We start from the raw sequence: 23,324 nt of genomic DNA, 5'->3' as shown, positions 1-23,324 counted from the left end.
AAAGGGACACCGAGGCCCTGCGAATGGTAAAAGCTCCCATCTGCTACAATGGCTTACATGATATTTTTGCCCATAATCTCTTCGTTAAGTGGGTATATAACATGTGTGTAGCATTCATTATATTCGTTTCTGAGAAGTGCATTGTATGACACGCTGTACGCTAAACTTTCTCCGTAGCCTCCCTCAAGGGGGGCTCTCGGTTACTTAAAAGGTCTAAACATAAAGTTCCAAATGCTGTAATATTGATTACAGTAACCCAGCTAGCAGTACAATATTAAATGAAGGTAGATGAACAGTGCAGCATTTTGGGTAATTCCCACAAGGTGTTTTAAGAACTAACCGCTATTGTGCTGGCTTTTGTTAGCTATGGTTTACAGCCTCCATGAGGCATGCAAACACATTCCACTAGGAGTCACTTCATGGGACCTGTTAAGGGGCATTTCTGTAAATTGAATTTGCGTCGCAGCAAGTTGGGCATCCCGACACAATTATTTGTTTTTAGAGGGTTCATGGTGTTCGCCTTTTTGGGTTGACGCATGATGGGCTTCGGAGCATGTGCAATTAAGGATTGGACTATATCTCAGAAAGAGTAAAGATGAATCAAAGGGTAAGTGAGTAAAATACTGGTGCCAGGCCATGTGGAATGAAAGTATGTCATATATTATGTCAACATGACGGTAGTACAACTATCCCAGAGAGTCAGACAGTAGAACACTTGTTTCTGTTAAATCCCAGGAAAGAGTAAAGAACCAGAAAAGAGGCAATCCTGATGGTCGACTCAGTTCTTTATAAACAGCTTTATTCCTTTCCATTTCCTTCTACTTTTTTCTTTCATGTTGGATAAAGAAAGTTCTGATGTTAAAACAACAGCTGCAATGTAGATCAATTACAAGCAGATCAATCTTAAATTAATGTAAATTAACGACAGTAGGCATGTTATAAGTGCTGCTTTATGTCTTGGTGATGCTGCAGCCCATGATTGCTTTCTTTGTGTTCCTCTCTGGTCTCAACAGGATTATATAACATTTGGGTCCAAATAGTGGTAACAAGAGACCAAAACTAGATGCCAGGATGGCAAAAACCTCCACAGCATCTGCATATTTGCCTGGAGAGTTGACATAAGCAGGGACAAAGGCCACCCATACAGCACAGAAGATAAGCATGCTGAAAGTGATGAGCTTGGCCTCATTGAAGTTGTCTGGAAGATTCCTTGCCAGAAAGGCTAACATGAAGCTGAGGACAGCCAGTAAGCCAATATAGCCCAGTAACACTGCAAAACCAACGGTGGACCCAACTACACACTCATAAACTATCTTGTCGTTGTGGTATTGAGTGTTTTTATGGGGAGCTGGTGAGGTAGAGACAATCCAAGCAGTGCAGATTGTTGTCTGAATAGAAGTAAGAACCATAACTGTCCCTCTCTGCTGCACAGCACCAAACCACTTTAGACTGGCTCCACCTCCTGGCTTGGAGGCCTTGAACACAGCCAGAACCACCATGGTTTTTACCAGAATACATGAGACACAAAGCACAAAGCTGATCCCAAATGCTGCATGTCTCAGTTGGCATGTCCACAGCCTGGGCTGGCCGATAAACAGCAGTGAACACAGGAAACATAATTTAAGTGACACCAAGAGCAAGAAACTTAGCTCTGAATTGTTGGCGCGTACCATGGGTGTACTGCGATGATAGGTGAAGATTCCCAGGACAACAGCACAGATAAATGTTCCCAACAATGAGGTCGTTGTCAGACAGATACCCAGAGGCTCATGGAAGGAGAGGAACTCTGTTTTCTTAAGAACACAGTGGTCACGCTGGGCATTGGACCAGAACTCCTCTGGACAACTGGTGCACTCCACTGAATCTGCATGAAAACACGGGAACAGAGCATCAAGGACATTGTCTCTTCCACCTGTGAACACTGACGTTGGATGTGCATCACCTAGGCAATAAGGGCAAGATTCCCGAAAACAAATTCATTTTCAATAATTTAACATATGTTTTTATAATGATACCAGCCTGTGTCATTGCTGATCTTTCCCTCAGAGCATGGTACACAGTCAAAACAGCAAAGAGGCTGCCCCTTTCTTCTGGCCATGCGGGTACCTGGAGGACAGCTCTCACTGCACACCGACAGGGGTGACTGATAGGATTGTAAGAGTTTTATCACAGTTATTCTACACTTGATTCTGTTATTGTGTGTCATACAGTACTACGGTAAAGTAAAAAGGTAGGATAAAAAGGTGTAACCTGTTTGGAGTCAAAGTTCCAGAAGATTTTGTCATCATCAAGTGTGAGTTCTTCATCTTTGGAGGCCAACTTCTTAACAAGCCCCACATTCTGAACTTTAGTTCTTCCATCAGGGAGCCACAGCCAGTTCATCACATCATATATTGGTAAGGCATCACCGTTCTCATCAAAGGAAACTTGATCACCAAATGATGTGGTGAAGTTGACCTTTTCCAGGTAATGCATAAACTATAAATGGGGTACAATTAAAATAAAGAAGGGGAGACTCAAATGAAAATATACTGTTGTTGATTGTGCATATGCTTTCAGATGCTCTGTGTGATAGGTTGTGGATTTAGTCATGCAAGCTTTAAAACATAGTGCAATATAAGCTCATTAAATTTGATCAACCACTGTTGCCATTGAGAAGAAAAAAAGGGAATTTTATCTTGCTACTTCTAGAAACATTTTGTCTTCTGCTCAAAGACAATCAGGAGGGTCAAACTGGCCTGCTAATGGCATAGTTAATAATTTCGTCTTTCCACCGAATATATTTCAGTTACACCTCAAAATACAGCATCTGTTTTCAAAGACTAAACAGCTTGAGTGTAAACTGATATCACACCTGCCATGGCTCCGATGTTTGCAAAGTGGCACAGCTGTGTCTGCTGAAAGAACCTCTCCCTGGCTTGCACTGCAGCATGTCATCAAGAGCATACGCCAGGGCATACACCGCCTTGTAAATATTGTACTCAGGCCTGAGATCAGAAACATCCAACAACTCAGCCCCCCCACTCTCTAGATCTTCCTGTCCAGTGCAAAGTTCTCCACCAGCCTCAATCCAACCTGCTGGAGGTGGTGCAAATCTACACTGAAATGTGTATTCCCAAAACTGCATGACCTGAAATGTATTTAAAACAAAGTCTTAACAGAAATTACATTATTATTGGAATTACAGATCTGATTGTAAGGTTACAATCTTACCATGCTATGTCCATAATTATTACTACTACTACTTATATGTATGTCAGGACGTATTCTTGATAGAAAATCCCTGAGGCCTGGTATTTCTCCTCTGCGGATGGCAATGCCCAGTGTGCCACTCAAGTATGGCATAAGGCGTGGGGTCTGGAGCACAGCAGCTGCTGACCAGGCTTCACTGGCCATCCACTGAAGGCCTGTCACATTCTCCCTCACCACCTGTGTATTTCATTTAATCAAATTCATTTATTTTCATACAACAAATATAGTCTACTTTGTAGGACTGAATTAGAAAAGAGAATTAGAATTAGAACAATAAGTCAATATTGACTTTTTGTTTCACACAGGATACAGTCAGTGGTCTCCTTGGTAAAGGTTCTGTATTTGTTTGACCCAGTGGACTATCACTCACTTTATACTACATCAGTTGCTTTCAGCGTCTAATATTGAAGTGGATCGGTTTACATTAGAGTTAGTTGAAAGCTTGGTTCATGGCATACAGAAGCTAAAGGTTGCCTCCATGCATCAGTATCAGATGCAGAGGGGCACTGACCAAGTGACAGTATTTGACGTGTTGGGAGTGAGACCAGGCTGAGAAGATAAGATACCTCTTCCATGAGTTGAATCATGTGGATCTGATGCGCAAACACAATGACCACACGAGCTGTTGATTTCTTCATTATTTCCGCAATCCTCTTTATTTCAGCAGGGTCTTCACCCCAGGGCAAAATCTCTGAGTAAGCTAGACAACCTCCACCAGACTGAGCCAAGTCTGATTGGAAGGTTCGGGCAACATGGAGTCCATAGTCATCATCACTGACCAGCAGACCAGCCCAAGTCCAGCCAAAGCGTTTTAGAATCTTAATCATAGCACGCACCTTTATGAATAGAGAGCGGGGGGATTAAAGCAGAGTTTTGAATGATCATTCAGAGGAAACATACTCATTCATGTTGCACAATAAAATTACAGTTTGTTGATCTAATTACACTCTTTTTCCTAAATTCATATAGTTTCCTCAACGAAGGACAAAGAAAATACAGAACTTTACTTTACAATACAAAATTGGCATTTAAATTGGCAGAGCATGTTGTAAAGCTCAATACACTTCAACTGAAACATATTTTGTATTTGTTATTTCTAGGCCAGAGTTTCACCTGGAAAGCATCACTTGGGATCGTTCTGAAGAAGGTTGGAAACCTTCGCCTATCACTCAGGCAGGAGCATGTGGCATAGTAACTCACCTATAAAGAAACATATAGTATGTACGCAGGTTTTACTTCTCATGCAAATTAGCAGAAACATGCAAACAATGTCACGTATTTAACGATTCCCCTTTTTCAAATCTAAATGAAGATGATCCCTTCTTACCAAATAAAGGCTTGTTGGAGACGCTGGAACTGAGAATTAATGTACATCTCCTGTCCTATCATTTTAAATTTCTAAATACATTCAAATATGGCACATCAAAAGCTCAGCTACAGCAAGACTGAAGAAGGTGAACTTACAATGGGCAAATTGAATAAACCTATCACATCAGAGGTGGCGATAGAAAATGTTGACATGGAATCACCCACAATCCCCAGGACTGGAGGGGTCCCCAAACATTTCTCCTGAAGCAGAAACTGCTCCTCTTGACCACTAGCCAGCAACAATGCAGCACTGAATCCAATTACAAGTGTGCCACAGTTGTCATAAAGACTATATCCCACAGTCACATTAGGTAGAAGATGGGAGTTTTTGTTGATCTCATCAATGGCGAAGGCCATGGTCATGGCATGCCTGAACCCTGCAGTGACAAAGCTAATACATAAAATGTCACGGTTAACCACTAAAAAGCAATTCATTATTTATAATTGCCCACGCATGTTGTCTGCTATATGAGTGTGAAACTCACCCTTGGCAGGTGAGCTGATTTGGTTCTGAGGTGAACGACAGCTCAGGGAAGACAGAGGTGTAGTGGACCTCAAACAGCCCCCCCAAAACCACATCACCAGGCTTGTGCATCCCATTAAGATAAAATGGTCTCCTTAATTTACAAGATGAGAAAAGAGAGGAAGACTCTGAAACCAAAAACGAGGAAGAGAACAAAATCAAGATCAGGTAGACATACAAGAACAAAAATCGGTCCAGAAATGCCCCCATATCTGCCCTCCTCACCCTCTGAGCTTCATGAACAATTATTTACTTTTATATGCAGGTCTGTGTCATCCCGTTTGGTGGTTTTGGTCATAGTTTGACACCACCCATCAGGGCACAGGCAGTCATGTGGGAGGCAGGACAAACTCACATCATCGTGATAACATCAATTATGTGATGTATTGTCTGTTTATCACTTTCATTTTTGAGTTCTTAATTATTTTTGTGCTATTGAAGCTCATCTTTTTTTTTGGATTTTCTTTACCTCAAATACACATCAAGGGGTAAACTCTGAAAGCACAGTGGATGTAAAAGAAAACAAGAAGAAAGCAATATAAGATCATTTTTACTTACATCAACTAATGTCACTGGTAGAGGTCAACTGCTGGGTCCTAGCCCTATTTTTAGGCCTCTGCTCGAAAATTGCATACCCATACTAAAAAGACTGTAATTCTGTAACTACAAGGTCTATTTTAATAATTCTGATGTTATAATACAGGTAACACTTGTGAGATTTGTTCAGATGTGTAAACATTGTGTATATGTTACTGGTTAATAGTAAATGAAGATGGCACACAGCTCAAATTGAAAGATTTCAGGTTCGCCTGGAAAAAAAAGCACTTTTATTGATATTATTTCTTTGAAATAATGTAGCTGAAAGCCTACAATCATAGCACAACATGTCAGCAGTCTCTTTGCAAATTTTTGCTTTGATAAAGTGAAGCAAAAAAAGGTTTGAGGTTTTAGTACAGAGAGGTCATGCGAGGTCGAGCAGAATTGTCATTTTGGAAGCAGCTGTTCCATTGTACTTTCATATACTATATAACTATATATTTCACTTGTTTTATCACTAATAGTATTCAATCTATCCAAATACAGCAGGTCGGCATAATTTTGAGAGCCATAATCCTCTCTAAACCCTGTCTGTGTCTGAACCATGGATCCATTCTCGTCTGCCTGTGTCTATGTGAGGCTTTTCTCAGCCTATGATTGGCCAATTTCAGACTATGATCACTCGTTCGACGCGTCAGAGTCTCAGGAATGCATTGGGGGACACGTGTGCTTGATTGACAGAATCGTTAGCCAGAAAAAAACAAAACTGCGCCGTGTGTCGCCGTGCGTCACCCTGCGTAAAAACGGATTTGCCGAAAGTGAATTCCCTTCCCCCACGGTCCTCCAGACTTGTCTGGCCCCCCTTCCTCCAGGAAACACTTAACAAAACACAGGAAATACGTAGCAACAGTATATTTAGGAGGGAAACGAATAATTATGCCGTACTTTTCATGATTCAGCGTAAAGGTGAGGTGCTGCAAAATTGTTTTTTTCGGTGAAACAGTTTGTTGTTCTGCCGTTTGTTTGCTGTGGCGAGAGGAAGATGGGATGTCGTTTAAAGTTACGTGGACATTAGCCAATAGTTGGAGCACAACAATGCCACCTCAGGAATTTCACCTAAAGATTAAGTTTTTCCCACACAGTATCAGGATTCATAGGACACTCAGGTTCATTATACAGATTAGCATGAGACGTGGTTCCAATTCAAAAATAATCTTCATTATATTACAGTATTAATTCACCGTTACGGTTTACAGACAAAATACTAGAAGAGCCGTATACATATGAGGAGTAGGACTGCGGCTTACCAGTGGCGAGGTGGACCTTGTGCAGGTGAGGATCCCAAAAGAGGAGGCACCCCGATCACACGTGTACACAACACTCACACACACAACCACACGTGAGGGTTCCTAACCAGGGGCACACCAAACTACACAGCACACGAAGGGAGACACCAACACCCGGACGCACCAACCCCACCACCTTGGCTTGGCAGCTCCTACAGGGACAAAGTGTTACGGTTGGGTTTTGCATTGTGAGAGTGTGGTGTGTGTTTGTCTGTGTGTGTGTGTCTCCTGATCATGCTTATTCTCTCCACCTGTGCCAAATCACCTGCCCCTGTCTTTTCCCTTTGCAAACCCCAGTCATCTCTACTCACCTGCCGGCAATCTGCTCATCAACCCTCACCTACTTATACTCCCCTGCTTGCCCTGTTCCAGTTGTCGGACTATCCTTTGTTCCTTTTCCCTTCCCGTGGACTCTTCGCTCTCCTGTGGTCATTCCCTTTTGTTGACCCTCTCGCCCCACGGTTTGTGTCTGTGCTTTTGGTGACCAAGCCCTTTTGTGACTTTGCCTTTTATTTTCAGTTTAGATTTTTCTCAATCCCTATTGGAGTTGTTTTTGGTTTCTATTTTTGTTTGCTTGATGCCCAGTAAAGAGCCTTGCAATTCACCTGAACTTGTGTCCTGTGTCCAAGTCTGCGCCTGAGTCTCGGATTTACTCCTAATCCCACACGGTAAACCGTGAACCGTCACACAAAGGACACAATTACAAAAAGGCTCTGGTTCTCAGGAAAGAAAATCAAACAAGAGAAAATTAAACAAAAGGAAAAAATAAGAAAAGACAAAATAACAAATAGCTTAGGCTAACTGATCAGCCAGGGGGGGTGATTAGTAACCCAATTTATATAAACTAAAGGCCACAGTGGGCCTTAACATCCCTGGTCAGAATACACATAGAATGGCTCAAGCTAAAAAGAGGTTGTGCTCATTAAAACAAGGGTGCTGCTGACAGCAAACAGTACAAGACAGGGGCGCAGTGCTGACAATAGCGGCGTCAGACCCTGAAGACGAACCCAGTAGGCCAAAGCCGTTAGTCGAACACGGCCGTAGGCAAAACACCGGTAAACAAAACCGCAACGTCCCTGAACGTGAGCAGAGTTAGCTGTAGCCGCGTTCTGCCGGCGTGAGGAAGATGGGATGTCGTTTAAAGTTACGTGGACATTAGCCAATAGTTGGAGCACAACAATGCCACCTCAGGAATTTCACCTAAAGATTAAGTGTTTCCCACACAGTATCAGGATTCATAGGACACTCAGGTTCATTATACAGATTAGCATGAGACGTGGTTCCAATTCAAAAATAATCTTCATTATATTACAGTATTAATTCACCGTTACGGTTTACAGACAAAATACTAGAAGAGCCGTATACATATGAGGAGTAGGACTGCGGCTTACCAGTGGCGAGGTGGACCTTGTGCAGGTGAGGATCCCAAAAGAGGAGGCACCCCGATCACACGTGTACACAACACTCACACACACAACCACACGTGAGGGTTCCTAACCAGGGGCACACCAAACTACACAGCACACGAAGGGAGACACCAACACCCGGACGCACCAACCCCACCACCTTGGCTTGGCAGCTCCTACAGGGACAAAGTGTTACGGTTGGGTTTTGCATTGTGAGAGTGTGGTGTGTGTTTGTCTGTGTGTGTGTGTCTCCTGATCATGCTTATTCTCTCCACCTGTGCCAAATCACCTGCCCCTGTCTTTTCCCTTTCCGCTCGAACGCAACCAAAAGTCCCAGATCAGGCAATATTCGTCGGCTCCAGAAGGGGGGAGGAGGGCATGTAGCGTAGCTACCGGCAGCGATAGATCCGCAGGTGAATCACCTGTACAGGTCGAGGGGAGCCCCAGAGATAGTCTACAAAATAATGAAAGCCAATATAACACCAGAACAGTATGACCGGGAGAAACAATGCTGCCGCATTCTTGCATACCTGCACAGCGGCGGATGTCCGGCAGACCGGAAGCGGGACACGCGTTTGACATCAGGAGGGAGCTAAGGGAATCCCCGTCGCATTTATATGATGCCCGCCCACCGTGATTTGCTAGTGTTGGCCTTGTAATTAAAAGGGACACCGAGGCCCTGCGAATGGTAAAAGTGCCCTTCTGCTACAATGGCTTACATGATATTTTTGCCCATAATCTCTTCGTTAAGTGGGTATATAACATGTGTGTAGCATTCATTATATTCGTTTCTGAGAAGTGCATTGTATGACACGCTGTACGCTAAACTTTCTCCGTAGCCTCCCTCAAGGGGGGCTCTCGGTTACTTAAAAGGTCTAAACATAAAGTTCCAAATGCTGTAATATTGATTACAGTAACCCAGCTAGCAGTACAATCCTAAATGAAGGTAGATGAACAGTGCAGCATTTTGGGTAATTCCCGCAAGGTGTTTTAAGAACTAACCGCTATTGTGCTGGCTTTTGTTAGCTATGGTTTACAGCCTCCATGAGGCATGCAAACACATTCCACTAGGAGTCACTTCATGGGACCTGTTAAGGGGCATTTCTGTAAATTGAATTTGCGTCGCAGCAAGTTGGGCATCCCGACACAATTATTTGTTTTTAGACGTAGGATGTGACGCCGCCTTTATTAGGATTCAGTCTTTAGTGTGGGTTCTTCATAGTCATGTACAAGCCCATGAAGAGGGTTCATGGTGTTCGCCTTTTTTGGTTGACGCATGATGGGCTTCGGAGCATGCAATTAGTGATTGGACTATATCTCAGAAAGAGTAAAGATGAATCAAAGGGTAAGTGAGTAAAATACTGGTGCCAGGCCATGTGGAATGAAAGTATGTAATATATTATGTCAACATGACGGTAGTACAACTATCCCAGAGAGTCAGACAGTAGAACACTTGTTTCTGTTAAATCCCAGGAAAGAGTAAAGAACCAGAAAAGAGGCAATCCTGATGGTCGACTCAGTTCTTCATAAACAGCTTTATTCCTTTCCATTTCCTTCTACTTTTTGCTTTCATGTTGGATAAAGAAAGTTCTGATGTTAAAACAACAGCTGCAATGTAGATCAATTACAAGCATATCAATCTTAAATTAATGTAAATTAACGACAGTAGGCATGTTATAAGTGCTGCTTTATGTTTTGGTGATGCTGCAGCCCATGATTGCTTTCTTTGTGTTCCTCTCTGGTCTCAACAGGATTATATAACATTTGGGTCCAAATAGTGCTAACAAGAGACCAAAACTAGATGCCAGGATGGCAAAAACCTCCACTGCATCTGCATATTTGCCTGGAGAGTTGACATAAGCAGGGACAAAGGCCACCCATACAGCACAGAAGATAAGCATGCTGAAAGTGATGAGCTTGGCCTCATTGAAGTTGTCTGGAAGATTCCTTGCCAGAAAGGCTAACAGGAAGCTGAGGACAGCCAGTAAGCCAATATAGCCCAGTAACACTGCAAAACCAACGGTGGACCCAACTACACACTCATAAACTATCTTGTCGTTGTGGTATTGAGTGTTTCTATGGGGAGCTGGTGAGGCAGAGACAATCCAAGCAGTGCAGATTGTTGCCTGAATAGAAGTAAGAACCATAACTGTCCCTCTCTGCTGCACAGCACCAAACCACTTTAGACTGGCTCCACCTCCTGGCTTGGAGGCCTTGAACACAGCCAGAACCACCATGGTTTTTACCAGAATACATGAGACACAAAGCACAAAGCTGATCCCAAATGCTGCATGTCTCAGTTGGCATGTCCACAGCCTGGGCCGGCCGATAAACAGCAGTGAACACAGGAAACATAATTTAAGTGACACCAAGAGCAAGAAACTTAGTTCTGAATTGTTGGCGCGTACCATGGGTGTACTGCGATGATAGGTGAAGATTCCCAGGACGACAGCACAGATAAATGTTCCCAACAATGAGGTCGTTGTCAGACAGATACCCAGAGGCTCATGGTAGGAGAGAAACTCAGTTTTCTTAAGAACACAGTGGTCACGCTGGGCATTGGACCAGAAGTCCTCTGGACAACTGGTGCACTCCACTGAATCTGTATGAAAACATGAGAACAGAGCATCAAGGACATTGTCTCTCCCACCTGTGAACACTGAAGTTGGATGTGCATCACCTAGACAATTAGGGCAAGATTCCCGAAAACAAATTCATTTTCAATAATTTAACATATGTTTTTATAATGATACCAGCCTGTGTCATTGCTGATCTTTCCCTCAGAGCATGGTACACAGTCGAAACAGCAAAAAGGCTGCCCCTTTTTTCTGGCCATGCGGGTACCTGGAGGACAGCTCTCACTGCACACCGACAGGGGTGACTGATAGGATTGTAAGAGTTTTATCACAGTTATTCTACACTTGATTCTGTTATTGTGTGTCATACAGTACTACGGTAAAGTAAAAAGGTAGGATAAAAAGGTGTAACCTGTTTGGAGTCAAAGTTCCAGAAGATTTTGTCATCATCAAGTGTGAGTTCTTCATCTTTGGAGGCCAACTTCTTAACAAGCCCCACATTCTGAACTTTAGTTCTTCCATCAGGGAGCCACAGCCAGTTCATCACATCATATATTGGTAAGGCATCACCGTTCTCATCAAAGGAAACTTGATCACCAAATGATGTGGTGAAGTTGACATTTTCCAGGTAATGCATAAGCTATAAATGGGGTACAATTAAAATAAAGAAGGGGAGACTCAAATGAAAATATACTGTTGTTGATTGTGCATATGCTTTCAGATGCTTTGTGTGATAGGTTGTGGATTTAGTCATGCAAGCTTTCAAATATAGTGCAATATAAGCTCTCTAAATTTGATCAACCACTGTTGCCATTGAGAAGAAAAAAAGGGAATTTTATCTTGTCTTGCTACTTCTAGAAACATTTTGTCTTCTGCTCAAAGACAATCAGGAGGGTCAACCTGGCCTGCTAATGGCATAGTTAATAATTTCGTCTTTCCACCGAATATATTTCAGTTACACCTCAAAATACAGCATCTGTTTTCAAAGACTAAACAGCTTGAGTGTAAACTGATATCACACCTGCCATGGCTCCGATGTTTGCAAAGTGGCACAGCTGTGTCCGCTGAAAGGACCTCTCCCTGGCGTGCACTGCAGCATGTCATCAAGAGCATACGCCAGGGCATACACCGCCTTGTAAATATTGTACTCAGGCCTGAGATCAGAAACATCCAACAACTCAGCCCCCCCACTCTCTAGATCTTCCTGTCCAGTGCAAAGTTCTCCACCAGCCTCAATCCAACCTGCTGGAGGTGGTGCAAATCTACACTGAAATGTGTATTCCCAAAACTGCATGACCTGAAATGTATTTAAAACAGTCTTAACAGAAATTACATTATTATTGTAATTACAGATCTGATTGTAAGGTTACAATCTTACCATGCTATGTCCATAATTATTACTACTACTACTTATATGTATGTCAGGACGTATTCTTGATAGAAAATCCCTGAGGCCTGGTATTTCTCCTCTGCGGATGGCAATGCCCAGTGTGCCACTCAAGTATGGCATAAGGCGTGGGGTCTGGAGCACAGCACCTGCTGACCAGGCTTCACTGGCCATCCACTGAAGGCCTGTCACATTCTCCCTCACCACCTGTGTATTTCATTTAATCAAATTCATTTATTTTCATACAACAAATATAGTCTATTTTTTAGGACTGAATCAGAAAAGAGATGAACACGTTCTCTCCCCCACCTCGTTAAATAATTGGTCATTGGCTCTAAGATTTAAACTATGAAACTCTTGGTACCCCTCTGACATCAGCTTTGGACGTGTCGGGGACAGAATATCAGTTTCCACTCTGTACATGCAAAGTGTCTTTTTAAAACAAACTTACGTCTTAACAGAAAGTTAGGTTTAGGCAACAAAACCACTTAGGTCGGTTAGGAAAAGTTTGTGGTTGAAATTATCTTGACTGACTAACAACTCGTGACTACCAAGTGATTAACAACTCATGTGACTAGCGAGTGCCCGATGAGTTACTTGACTCACTCACTTGGGTCACGGGACTGACGTGAAACAATAAGTCAACGTTGACTTTTTGTTTCACACAGGATACAGTCAGTGGTCTCCTTGGTGAAGGTTCTGTATTTGTTTGACCCAGTGGACTATCACTCACTTTATACTACATCAGTTGCTTTCAGCGTCTAATATTGAAGCGGATCGGTTTACATGAGAGTTAGTTGAAAGCTTGGTTCATGGCATACAGAAGCTAAAGGTTGCCTCCATGTATCAGTATCAGGTGCAGAGGGGCACTGACCAAGTGACAGTATTTGACATGTTGGGAGTGAGACCAGGTTGAGAAGATAAGATACCTCTTCCATGAGCTGAATCATGTTGATCTGATGCGCAAACACAATGACCACACGAGCTGTTGATTTCTTCATTATTTCCACAATCCTCTTTACTTCAGCAGGGTCTTCACCCCAGGGCAAAATCTCTGAGTAAGCTAGACAACCTCCACCAGACTGAGCCAAGTCTGATTGGAAGGTTCGGGCAACATGGAGTCCATAGTCATCATCACTGACCAGCAGACCAGCCCAAGTCCAGCCAAAGCGTTTTAGAATCTTAATCATAGCACGCACCTTTATGAATAGAGAGCGGGGGGATTAAAGCAGAGTTTTGAATGATCATTCAGAGGAAACATACTCATTCATGTTGCACAATAAAATTACAGTTAGTTGATCTAATTACACTCTTTTTCCCAAATTCATATAGTTTCCTCAACGAAGGACAAAGAAAATACAGAACTTTACTTTACAATACAAAATTGGCATTTAAATTGGCAGAGCATGTTTTAAAGCTCAATACACTGCAACTGAAACATATTTTGCATTTGTTATTTCTAGGCCAGAGTTTCACCTGGAAAGCATCACTTGGGATCGTTCTGAAGAAGGTTGGAAACCTTCGCCTATCACTCAGGCAGGAGCATGTGGCATAGTAACTCACCTATAAAGAAACATATAGTATGTACGCAGGTTTTACTTCTCATGCAAATTAGCAGAAACATGCAAACAATGTCACGTATTTAACGATTCCCCTTTTTCAAATCTAAATGAAAATGATCCCTTCTTACCAAATAAAAGCTTGTTGGAGACGCTGGAGCTGAGAATTAATGTACATCTCCTGTCCTATCATTTCAAATTTCTAAATACATTCAAATATGGCACATCAAAAGCTCAGCTACAGCAAGACTGAAGAAGGTGAACTTACAATGGGCAAATTGAATAAACCTATCATGTCAGAGGTGGCGATAGAAGATGTTGACATGGAATCACCCACAATCCCCAGGACTGGAGGGGTCCCCAAACATTTCTCCTGAAGCAGAAACTGCTCCTCTTGACCACTAGCCAGCAACAATGCAGCACTGAATCCAATTACAAGTGTGGCACAGTTGTCATAAAGACTGTATCCCAGAGTCACATTAGGTAGAAGATGGGAGTTTTTGTTGATCTCATCAATGGCGAAGGCCATGGTCATGGCATGCCTGAACCCTGCAGTGTCAAAGCTAATACATAAAATGTCACGGTTCACCACTAAAAAGCAATTCATTATTTGTAATTACCCATGCATGTTGTCTGCTATATGAGTGTGAAACTTACCCTTGGCAGGTGAGCTGATTTGGTTCTGAGGTGAACGACAGCTCAGGGAAGACAGAGGTGTAGTGGACGGTAAACAGCCCACCCAAAACCACATCACCAGGCTTGTGCATCCCATTAAGATAAAATTGTCTCCGTAATTTACAAGATGAGAAAAGAGAGGAAGACTCTGATACGAAAAAGGAGGAAGAGAACAAAATCAAGATCAGGTAGACATACAAGAACAAAAATCGGTCCAGAAATGCCCCCATATCTGCCCTCCTCACCCTCTGAGCTTTATGAACAATTATTTACTTTTATATGCAGGTCTGTGTCATCCCCTTTGGTAGTTTTGGTCATAGTTTGACACCACCCATCAGGGCACAGGCAGTCATGTGAGAGGCAGGACAAACTCATATCATCGTGATAACGTCAATTATGTGATGTATTGTCTGTTTATCACTTTAATTTTTGAGTTCTTAATTATTTTTGTGCTATTGGAGGTCATCTTTAATTATTTTTTTTAATTGATTTTCTTTACCTCAAATACACATCAAGGGGTAAACTCTGAAAGCACAGTGGATGTAAAAGAAAAACAAGAAGAAAGCAATATAAGATTATTTTTAATTACATCAACTAATGTCACTGTAGAGGTCAACTGCTGGGTCCTAGCCCTATTTTTAGCCCTCTGCTCGAAAATTGCATACCCATACTAAAAAGACTACAAGGTCTATTTTAATAATTCTGATGTTATAATACAGGTAACACTAATGAGATTTGTTCAGATGTGTAAATATTGTGTATATTTTACTGGTTAATGGTAAATGAAGATGGCACACAGCTCAAATTGAAAAATTCCAGGTTCGCCTGAAAACAAAGCACTTTTATTGATATTATTTATTTTAAATAATGCAGCTGAAAGCCTAAAATCATAGCACATGTCAGCAGTCTCTTTGCAAATTTTTGCTTTGATAAAGTGAAGCAAAACAAAGTTTGAGGTTTTAGTACAGAGAGGTCACGCGAGGTCAAGCAGAATTGTCATTTTGGAACCAGCTGTTCCAGCTGTTCCATTGTACTTTTATACACTATATAACTATATATTTCACCTGTTTTATCACTAATAGTATTCAATCTATCCAAATACAGTAGTTTGGCATCATTTTGAGAGATACAATTCTCTCTAAACCCTGTCTGTGTCTGTGAACCATGGATCTATTCTCGTCTGCCTGTGTCTATGTGAGGCTTTTCTCAGCGTATGATCGGCCAATTCCAGACTATGATCACTCGTTCGACGCGTCGGAGTCTCAGGAATGCATTGGGGGACACGTGTGCTTGATTGACAGAATCGTTAGCCGGAAATAAAAAAAACTGCGGCATCCGTCGCCCTGCTTAAAAACGGATTAGCCGAAAGTGAATTCCCTTCCCCCACGGTCCCCCATGCTTGTCTGGCCCCCCTTCCTCTAGGAAATATTTAAAAAAACACAGGAAATACGTAGCAACAGTGTATTTAGGAGGGAAACGAAGAATTATGCCGTACTTTTCATGATTCAGCGTAAAGGTGAGGTGCTGCTAAGATTTTTTTTCGGTGAATCGGTTTGTTGTTCTGCCCTTTGTTTGCTCACAGCTCTGTACTGGTTTTATGGAGAGAAGTTCTGATGATATCTCTGGATTCTGTGTCGAATTCTTATGCTTTCTGATGTATTGGTCGGCCGTGTTAGCCATTAGCTTTTTGTTCGTAGCATTGTCCGGAGTGCATGGATCGCCGAGCAATGGCGAAATATACGTGATATTGTGGTAGATCTTCTAGTTGATTATATTAGTTTGTGTATAATTGTGTTTGGAGTGTGTAAAATGGCCTACATGATATTTTTGCCCATAATCTCTTCGTTAAGTGGGTATATAACATGTGTGTAGCATTCATTATATTCGTTTCTGAGAAGTGCATTGTATGACACGCTGTACGCTAAACTGTCTCCGTAGCCCCCCTCAAGGGGGGCTCTCGGTTACTTAAAAGGTCTAAACATGAAGTTCCAAATGCTGTAATATTGATTACAGTAACCCAGCAAGCAGTACAATACTAAATGAAGGTAGATGAACAGTGCAGCATTTTGGGTAATTCCCGCAAGGTGTTTTAAGAACTAACCGCTATTGTGCTGGCTTTTGTTCGCTATGGTTTACAGCCTCCATGAGGCATGCAAACACATTCCACTAGGAGTCACTTCATGGGACCTGTTTAGGGGCATTTCTGTAAATTGAATTTGCGTCGCAGCAAGTTGGGCATCCCGACACAATTATTTGTTTTTAGACGTAGGATGTGACGGCGCCTTTATTAGGATTCAGTCTTTAGTGTGGGTTCTTCATAGTCATGTACAAGCCCATGAAGAGGGTTCATGGTGTTTGCCTTTTTGGGTTGACGCATGATGGGCTTCGGAGCATGCAATTAGTGATTGGACTATATCTCAGAAAGAGTAAAGATGAATTAAAAGGTAAGTGAGTAAAATACTGGTGCCAGGCCATGTGGAATGAAAGTATGTCATATATTATGTCAACATGACGGTAGTACAACTATCCCAGAGAGTCAGACAGTAGAACACTTGTTTCTGTTAAATCCCAGGAAAGAGTAAAGAACCAGAAAATAGGCAATCCTGATGGTCGACTCAGTTCTTTATAAACAGCTTTATTCCTTTCCATTTCCTTCTACTTTTTGCTTTCATGTTGGATAAAGAAAGTTCTGATGTTAAAACAACAGCTGCAATGTAGATCAATTACAAGCAGATCAATCTTAAATTAATGTAAATTAACGACAGTAGGCATGTTATAAGTGCTGCTTTATGTTTTGGTGATGCTGCAGCCCATGATTGCTTTCTTTGTGTTCCTCTCTGGTCTCAACAGGATTATATAACATTTGGGTCCAAATAGTGCTAACAAGAGACCAAAACTAGATGCCAGGATGGCAAAAACCTCCACTGCATCTGCATATTTGCCTGGAGAGTTGACATAAGCAGGGACAAAGGCCACCCATACAGCACAGAAGATAAGCATGCTGAAAGTGATGAGCTTGGCCTCATTGAAGTTGTCTGGAAGATTCCTTGCCAGAAAGGCTAACAGGAAGCTGAGGACAGCCAGTAAGCCAATATAGCCCAGTAACACTGCAAAACCAACGGTGGACCCAACTACACACTCATAAACTATCTTGTCGTTGTGGTATTGAGTGTTTCTATGGGGAGCTGGTGAGGCAGAGACAATCCAAGTAGTGCAGATTGTTGCCTGAATAGAAGTAAGAACCATAACTGTCCCTCTCTGCTGCACAGCACCAAACCACTTTAGACTGGCTCCACCTCCTGGCTTGGAGGCCTTGAACACAGCCAGAACCACCATGGTTTTTACCAGAATACATGAGACACAAAGCACAAAGCTGATCCCAAATGCTGCATGTCTCAGTTGGCATGTCCACAGCCTGGGCCGGCCGATAAACAGCAGTGAACACAAGAAACATAATTTAAGTGACACCAAGAGCAAGAAACTTAGTTCTGAATTGTTGGCGCGTACCATGGGTGTACTGCGATGATAGGTGAAGATTCCCAGGACGACAGCACAGATAAATGTTCCCAACAATGAGGTCGTTGTCAGACAGATACCCAGAGGCTCATGGTAGGAGAGAAACTCAGTTTTCTTAAGAACACAGTGGTCACGCTGGGCATTGGACCAGAAGTCCTCTGGACAACTGGTGCACTCCACTGAATCTGTATGAAAACACGGGAACAGAGTGTCAAGGACATTGTCTCTCCCACCTGTGAACACTGACGTTGGATGTGCATCACCTAGACAATAAGGGCAAGATTCCCGAAAACAAATTCATTTTCAATAATTTAACATATGTTTTTATAATGATACCAGCCTGTGTCATTGCTGATCTTTCCCTCAGAGCATGGTACACAGTCGAAACAGCAAAAAGGCTGCCCCTTTTTTCTGGCCATGCGGGTACCTGGAGGACAGCTCTCACTGCACACCGACAGGGGTGACTGATAGGATTGTAAGAGTTTTATCACAGTTATTCTACACTGTTTGATTCTGTTATTGTGTGTCATACAGTACTACGGTAAAGTAAAAAGGTAGGATAAAAAGGTATAACCTGTTTGGAGTCAAAGTTCCAGAAGATTTTGTCATCATCAAGTGTGAGTTCTTCATCTTTGGAGGCCGACTGCTTAACAAGCCCCACATTCTGAACTTTAGTTCTTCCATCAGGGAGCCACAGCCAGTTCATCACATCATATATTGGTAAGGCATCACCGCTCTCATCAAAGGAAACTTGATCACCAAATGATGTGGTGAAGTTGACCTTTTCCAGGTAATGCATTAACTAGAAATGGGGTACAATTAAAATAAAGAAGGGGAGACTCAAATGAAAATATACTGTTGTTGATTGTGCATATGCTTTCAGATGCTCTGTGTGATAGGTTGTGGATTTAGTCATGCAAGCTTTAAAATATAGTGCAATATAAGCTCATTAAATTTGATCAACCACTGTTGCCATTGAGAAGAAAAAAAGGGAATTTTATCTTGTCTTGTTACTTCTAGAAACATTTTGTCTTCTGCTCAAAGACAATCAGGAGGGTCAAACTGGCCTGCTAATGGCATAGTTAATAATTTCGTCTTTCCACCGAATATATTTCAGTTACACCTCAAAATACAGCATCTGTTTTCAAAGACTAAACAGCTTGAGTGTAAACTGATATCACACCTGCCATGGCTCCGATGTTTGCAAAGTGGCACAGCTGTGTCCGCTGAAAGGACCTCTCCCTGGCTTGCACTGCAGCAGGTCATCTAGAGCATACGCCAGGGCATACACCGCCTTGTAAATATTGTACTCAGGCCTGAGATCAGAAACATCCAACAACTCAGCCCCCCCACTCTCTAGATCTTCCTGTCCAGTGCAAAGTTCTCCACCAGCCTCCATCCAACCTGCTGGAGGTGGTGCAAATCTACACTGAAATGTGTATTCCCAAAACTGCATGACCTGAAATGTATTTAAAACAGTCTTAACAGAAATGACATTATTATTGGAATTACAGATCTGATTGTAAGGTTACAATCTTACCATGCTATGTCCATAATTATTACTACTACTACTTATATGTATGTCAGGACGTATTCTTGATAGAAAATCCCTGAGGCCTGGTATTTCTCCTCTGCGGATGGCAATGCCCAGTGTGCCACTCAAGAATGGCATAAGGCGTGGGGTCTGGAGCACAGCAGCTGCTGACCAGGCTTCACTGGCCATCCACTGAAGGCCTGTCACATTCTCCCTCACCACCTGTGTATTTCATTTAATCAAATTAATTTATTGTCATACAACAAATATAGTCAATTTTGTAGGACTGAATTAGAAAAGAGATGAACACGTTCTCTCCCCCACCTCGTTAAATAATTGGTCATTGGCTCTAAGATTTAAACTATGAAACTCTAGGTACCCCTCTGGCATCAGCTTTGGACGTGTCAGGGACAGAATATTAGTTTCCACTCTGTACATGCAAAGTGTCTTTTTAAAACAAACTTACGTCTTAACAGAAAGTTAGGTTTAGGCTACAAAACCACTTAGTTAGGTTAGGAAAAGTTTGTGGTTGAAATTATCTTGACTGACTAACAAATCGTGACTACCAAGTGATTAACGACTCATGTGACTAGCGAGTGCCCGATGAGTTACTTGACTCACTCACTTGGGTCACGGGACTGACGTGAAACAATAAGTCAACGTTGACTTTTTGTTTCACACAGGTTACAATCAGTGGTCTCCTTGGTAAAGGTTCTGTATTTGTTTGACCCAGTGGACTATCACTCACTTTATACTACATCAGTTGTTTTGAGCGTCTAATATTGAAGCGGATCGGTTTACATTAGAGTTAGTTGAAAGCTTGGTTCATGGCATACAGAAGCTAAAGGTTGCCTCCATGTATCAGTATCAGGTGCAGAGGGGCACTGACCAAGTGACAGTATTTGACATGTTGGGAGTGAGACCAGGTTGACAAGATAAGATACCTCTTCCATGAGTTGAATCATGTGGATCTGATGCGCAAACACAATGACCACACGAGCTGTTGATTTCTTCATTATTTCCACAATCCTCTTTACTTCAGCAGGGTCTTCACCCCAGGGCAAAATCTCTGAGTAAGCTAGACAACCTCCACCAGACTGAGCCAAGTCTGATTGGAAGGTTCGGGCAACATGGAGTCCATAGTCATCATCACTGACCAGCAGACCAGCCCAAGTCCAGCCAAAGTGTTTTAGAATCTTAATCATAGCACGCACCTTTATGAATAGAGAGCGGAGGGTTTAAAGCAGAGTTTTGAATGATCATTCAGAGGAAACATACTCATTCATGTTGCACAATAAAATTACAGTTAGTTGATCTAATTACACTCTTTTTCCTTAATTCATATAGTTTCCTCAACGAAGGACAAAGAAAATACAGAACTTTACTTTACAATACAAAATTGGCATTTAAATTGGCAGAGCATGTTTTAAAGCTCAATACACTTCAACTGAAACATATTTTGCATTTGTTATTTCTAGGCCAGAGTTTCACCTGGAAAGCATCACTTGGGATCGTTCTGAAGAAGGTTGGAAACCTTCGCCTATCACTCAGGCAGGAGCATGTGGCAAAGTAACTCACCTATAAAGAACCATATAGTATGTATGCAGGTTTTACTTCTCATGCAAATTAGCAGAAACATGCACACAATGTCACGTATTTAACGATTCCCCTTTTTCAAATCTAAATGAAGATGATCCCTTTTTACCAAATAAAAGCTTGTTGGAGATGCTGGAGCTGAGAATTAATGTACATCTCCTGTCCTATCATTTTAAATTTCTAAATACATTCAAATATGGCACATCAAAAGCTCAGCTACAGCAAGACTGAAGAAGGTGAACTTACAATGGGCAAATTGAATAAACCTATCACATCAGAGGTGGCGATAGAAAATGTTGACATGGAATCACCCACAATCCCCAGGACTGGATGGGTCCCCAAACATTTCTCCTGAAGCAGAAACTGCTCCTCTTGACCACTAGCCAGCAACAATGCAGCACTGAATCCAATTACAAGTGTGCCACAGTTGTCATAAAGACTGTATCCCAGAGTCACATTAGGTAGAAGATGGGAGTTTTTGTTGATCTCATCAATGGCGAAGGCCATGGTCATGGCATACCTGAACCCTGCAGTGTCAAAGCTAATACATAAAATGTCACGGTTAACCACTAAAAAGCAATTCATTACTTATAATTACCCACGCATGTTGTCTGCTATATGAGTGTGAAACTTACCCTTGGCAGGTGAGCTGATTTGGTTCTGAGGTGAACGACAGCTCAGGGAAGACAGAGGTGTAGTGGACCTTAAACAGCCCACCCAAAACCACATCACCAGGCTTGTGCATCCCATTCAGATAAAATTGTCTCCTTAATTTACAAGATGAGAAAAGAGAGGAAGACTCTGATACGAAAAAGGAGGAAGAGAACAAAATCAAGATCAGGTAGACATACAAGAACAAAAATCGGTCCAGAAATGCCCCCATATCTGCCCTCCTCACCCACTGAGCTTTATGAACAATTATTTACTTTTATATGCAGGTCTGTGTCATCCCCTTTGGTGGTTTTGGTCATAGTTTGACACCACCCATCAGGGCACAGGCAGTCATGTGGGAGGCAGGACAAACTCACATCATCGTGATAACATCAATTATGTGATGTATTGTCTGTTTATCACTTTAATTTTTGAGTTCTTAATTATTTTTGTGCTATTGAAGCTCATCTTTAACTTTTTTTTTATTGATTTTCTTTACCTCAAATACACATCAAGGGGTAAACTCTGAAAGCACAGTGGAGGTAAAAGAAAAACAAGAACATAGCAATATAAGATCATTTTTACTTACATCAACTAATGTCACTGTAGAGGTCAACTGCTGAGTCCTAGCCCTATTTTTAGCCCTCTGCTCGAAAATTATTCTGTAACTACAAAGTCTATTTTAATTATTTTGATGGTATAATACAGGTAACACTTGTGAGATTTGTTCAGATGTGTAAATAGTGTGTATATGTTACTGGTTAATAGTAAATGAAGATGGCACACAGCTCAAATTGAAGAATTTCAGGTTCACCTGAAAAAAAAGCACTTTTATTGATATTTGTTCTTTGAAATAATACAGCTGAAAGCCTAGAATCATAGCACAACATGTCAGCAGCCTCTTTGCAAATTTGTGCTTTGATAAAGTGAAGCAAAAAAAAGTTAGAGAGGTTTTAGTACAGAGAGGTCATGCGAGGTCAAGCAGAATTGTCATTTTGGAACCAGCTGTTCCGGCTGTTCCATTGTACTTTTATATACTATATAACTATATATTTCACTTGTTTTATCACTAATAGTATGCAATCTATCCAAATACAGCAGTTTGGCATCATTTTGAGAGCTAGAATCCTCTCTAAACCCTGTCTGTGTCTGTGAACCATGGATCCATTCTCGTCTGCCTGTGTCTATGTGAGGCTTTTCTCAGCCTATGATTGGCCAATTTCAGACTATGATCACTCGTTCGAGGCGTCAGAGTCTCAGGAATGCATTGGGGGACACGTGTGCTTGATTGACAGAATCGTTAGCCGGAAAAAAACAAAACTACGGCGTGCGTCGCCCTGCGTAATAACGGATTCGCCGAAAGTGAATTCCCTTCCCCCACGGTCCCCCAGGCTTGTC

The 23,324-nt window shown here is 42.0% G+C and overlaps 3 protein-coding genes across 3 annotated transcripts; all 3 read right to left on the bottom strand.

The window, feature by feature from the left end:
* Positions 1–950: 950 nt before the first annotated feature.
* Positions 951–5,263, bottom strand: LOC142959226 (extracellular calcium-sensing receptor-like). Its single transcript, XM_076100456.1, has 9 exons — positions 5,106–5,263; positions 4,717–5,011; positions 4,366–4,452; positions 3,819–4,088; positions 3,214–3,429; positions 2,855–3,130; positions 2,251–2,478; positions 2,020–2,143; positions 951–1,864 (listed from the first exon to the last, which is right to left on the bottom strand). Exons 1-9 carry the CDS (start codon positions 5,213–5,215, stop codon positions 951–953), a joined length of 2,520 nt encoding a protein of 839 aa, XP_075956571.1. The 5' UTR covers positions 5,216–5,263.
* Positions 5,264–10,120: 4,857 nt separating this feature from the next.
* Positions 10,121–14,823, bottom strand: LOC142959277 (extracellular calcium-sensing receptor-like). Its single transcript, XM_076100523.1, has 9 exons — positions 14,612–14,823; positions 14,223–14,517; positions 13,872–13,958; positions 13,325–13,594; positions 12,387–12,602; positions 12,030–12,305; positions 11,421–11,648; positions 11,190–11,313; positions 10,121–11,034 (listed from the first exon to the last, which is right to left on the bottom strand). Exons 1-9 carry the CDS (start codon positions 14,719–14,721, stop codon positions 10,121–10,123), a joined length of 2,520 nt encoding a protein of 839 aa, XP_075956638.1. The 5' UTR covers positions 14,722–14,823.
* Positions 14,824–17,416: 2,593 nt separating this feature from the next.
* LOC142959228 (extracellular calcium-sensing receptor-like) lies at positions 17,417–22,122 on the bottom strand. The gene is made up of 9 exons (XM_076100458.1): positions 21,911–22,122; positions 21,522–21,816; positions 21,171–21,257; positions 20,624–20,893; positions 19,686–19,901; positions 19,329–19,604; positions 18,720–18,947; positions 18,486–18,609; positions 17,417–18,330 (listed from the first exon to the last, which is right to left on the bottom strand). Exons 1-9 carry the CDS (start codon positions 22,018–22,020, stop codon positions 17,417–17,419), a joined length of 2,520 nt encoding a protein of 839 aa, XP_075956573.1. The 5' UTR covers positions 22,021–22,122.
* Positions 22,123–23,324: the final 1,202 nt, after the last annotated feature.

Source organism: Anarhichas minor, unplaced genomic scaffold (assembly GCF_050575085.1).
Source record: "Anarhichas minor isolate MPS153535 unplaced genomic scaffold, ASM5057508v1 ptg000026l, whole genome shotgun sequence".
In the NCBI taxonomy this organism is placed as follows: domain Eukaryota; kingdom Metazoa; phylum Chordata; class Actinopteri; order Perciformes; family Anarhichadidae; genus Anarhichas; species Anarhichas minor.
Note: the sequence above shows the minus strand (reverse complement) of the source record. Positions and strands in the feature narration are given on the sequence as shown.

Bases quoted from the DNA above. Each gene is read 5' to 3' on its own strand.
- LOC142959277 (XM_076100523.1), bottom strand. From the start codon at position 14,721: ATGCACAAGCCTGGTGATGTGGTTTTGGGTGGGCTGTTTACCGTCCAC. The intron at 14,518-14,611 runs GTAAGTTTCACA...TTTATGTATTAG, and splicing joins AATCAGCTCACCTGCCAAGG to CTTTGACACTGCAGGGTTCA. The intron at 12,603-13,324 runs GTATCTTATCTT...TGAAATACACAG, and splicing joins TGATTCAGCTCATGGAAGAG to GTGGTGAGGGAGAATGTGAC.
- LOC142959228 (XM_076100458.1), bottom strand. From the start codon at position 22,020: ATGCACAAGCCTGGTGATGTGGTTTTGGGTGGGCTGTTTAAGGTCCAC. The intron at 21,817-21,910 runs GTAAGTTTCACA...TTTATGTATTAG, and splicing joins AATCAGCTCACCTGCCAAGG to CTTTGACACTGCAGGGTTCA. The intron at 19,902-20,623 runs GTATCTTATCTT...TGAAATACACAG, and splicing joins TGATTCAACTCATGGAAGAG to GTGGTGAGGGAGAATGTGAC.
- LOC142959226 (XM_076100456.1), bottom strand. From the start codon at position 5,215: ATGCACAAGCCTGGTGATGTGGTTTTGGGGGGGCTGTTTGAGGTCCAC. The intron at 5,012-5,105 runs GTGAGTTTCACA...TTTATGTATTAG, and splicing joins AATCAGCTCACCTGCCAAGG to CTTTGTCACTGCAGGGTTCA. The intron at 2,479-2,854 runs GTGTGATATCAG...CCCCATTTATAG, and splicing joins AAACATCGGAGCCATGGCAG to TTTATGCATTACCTGGAAAA.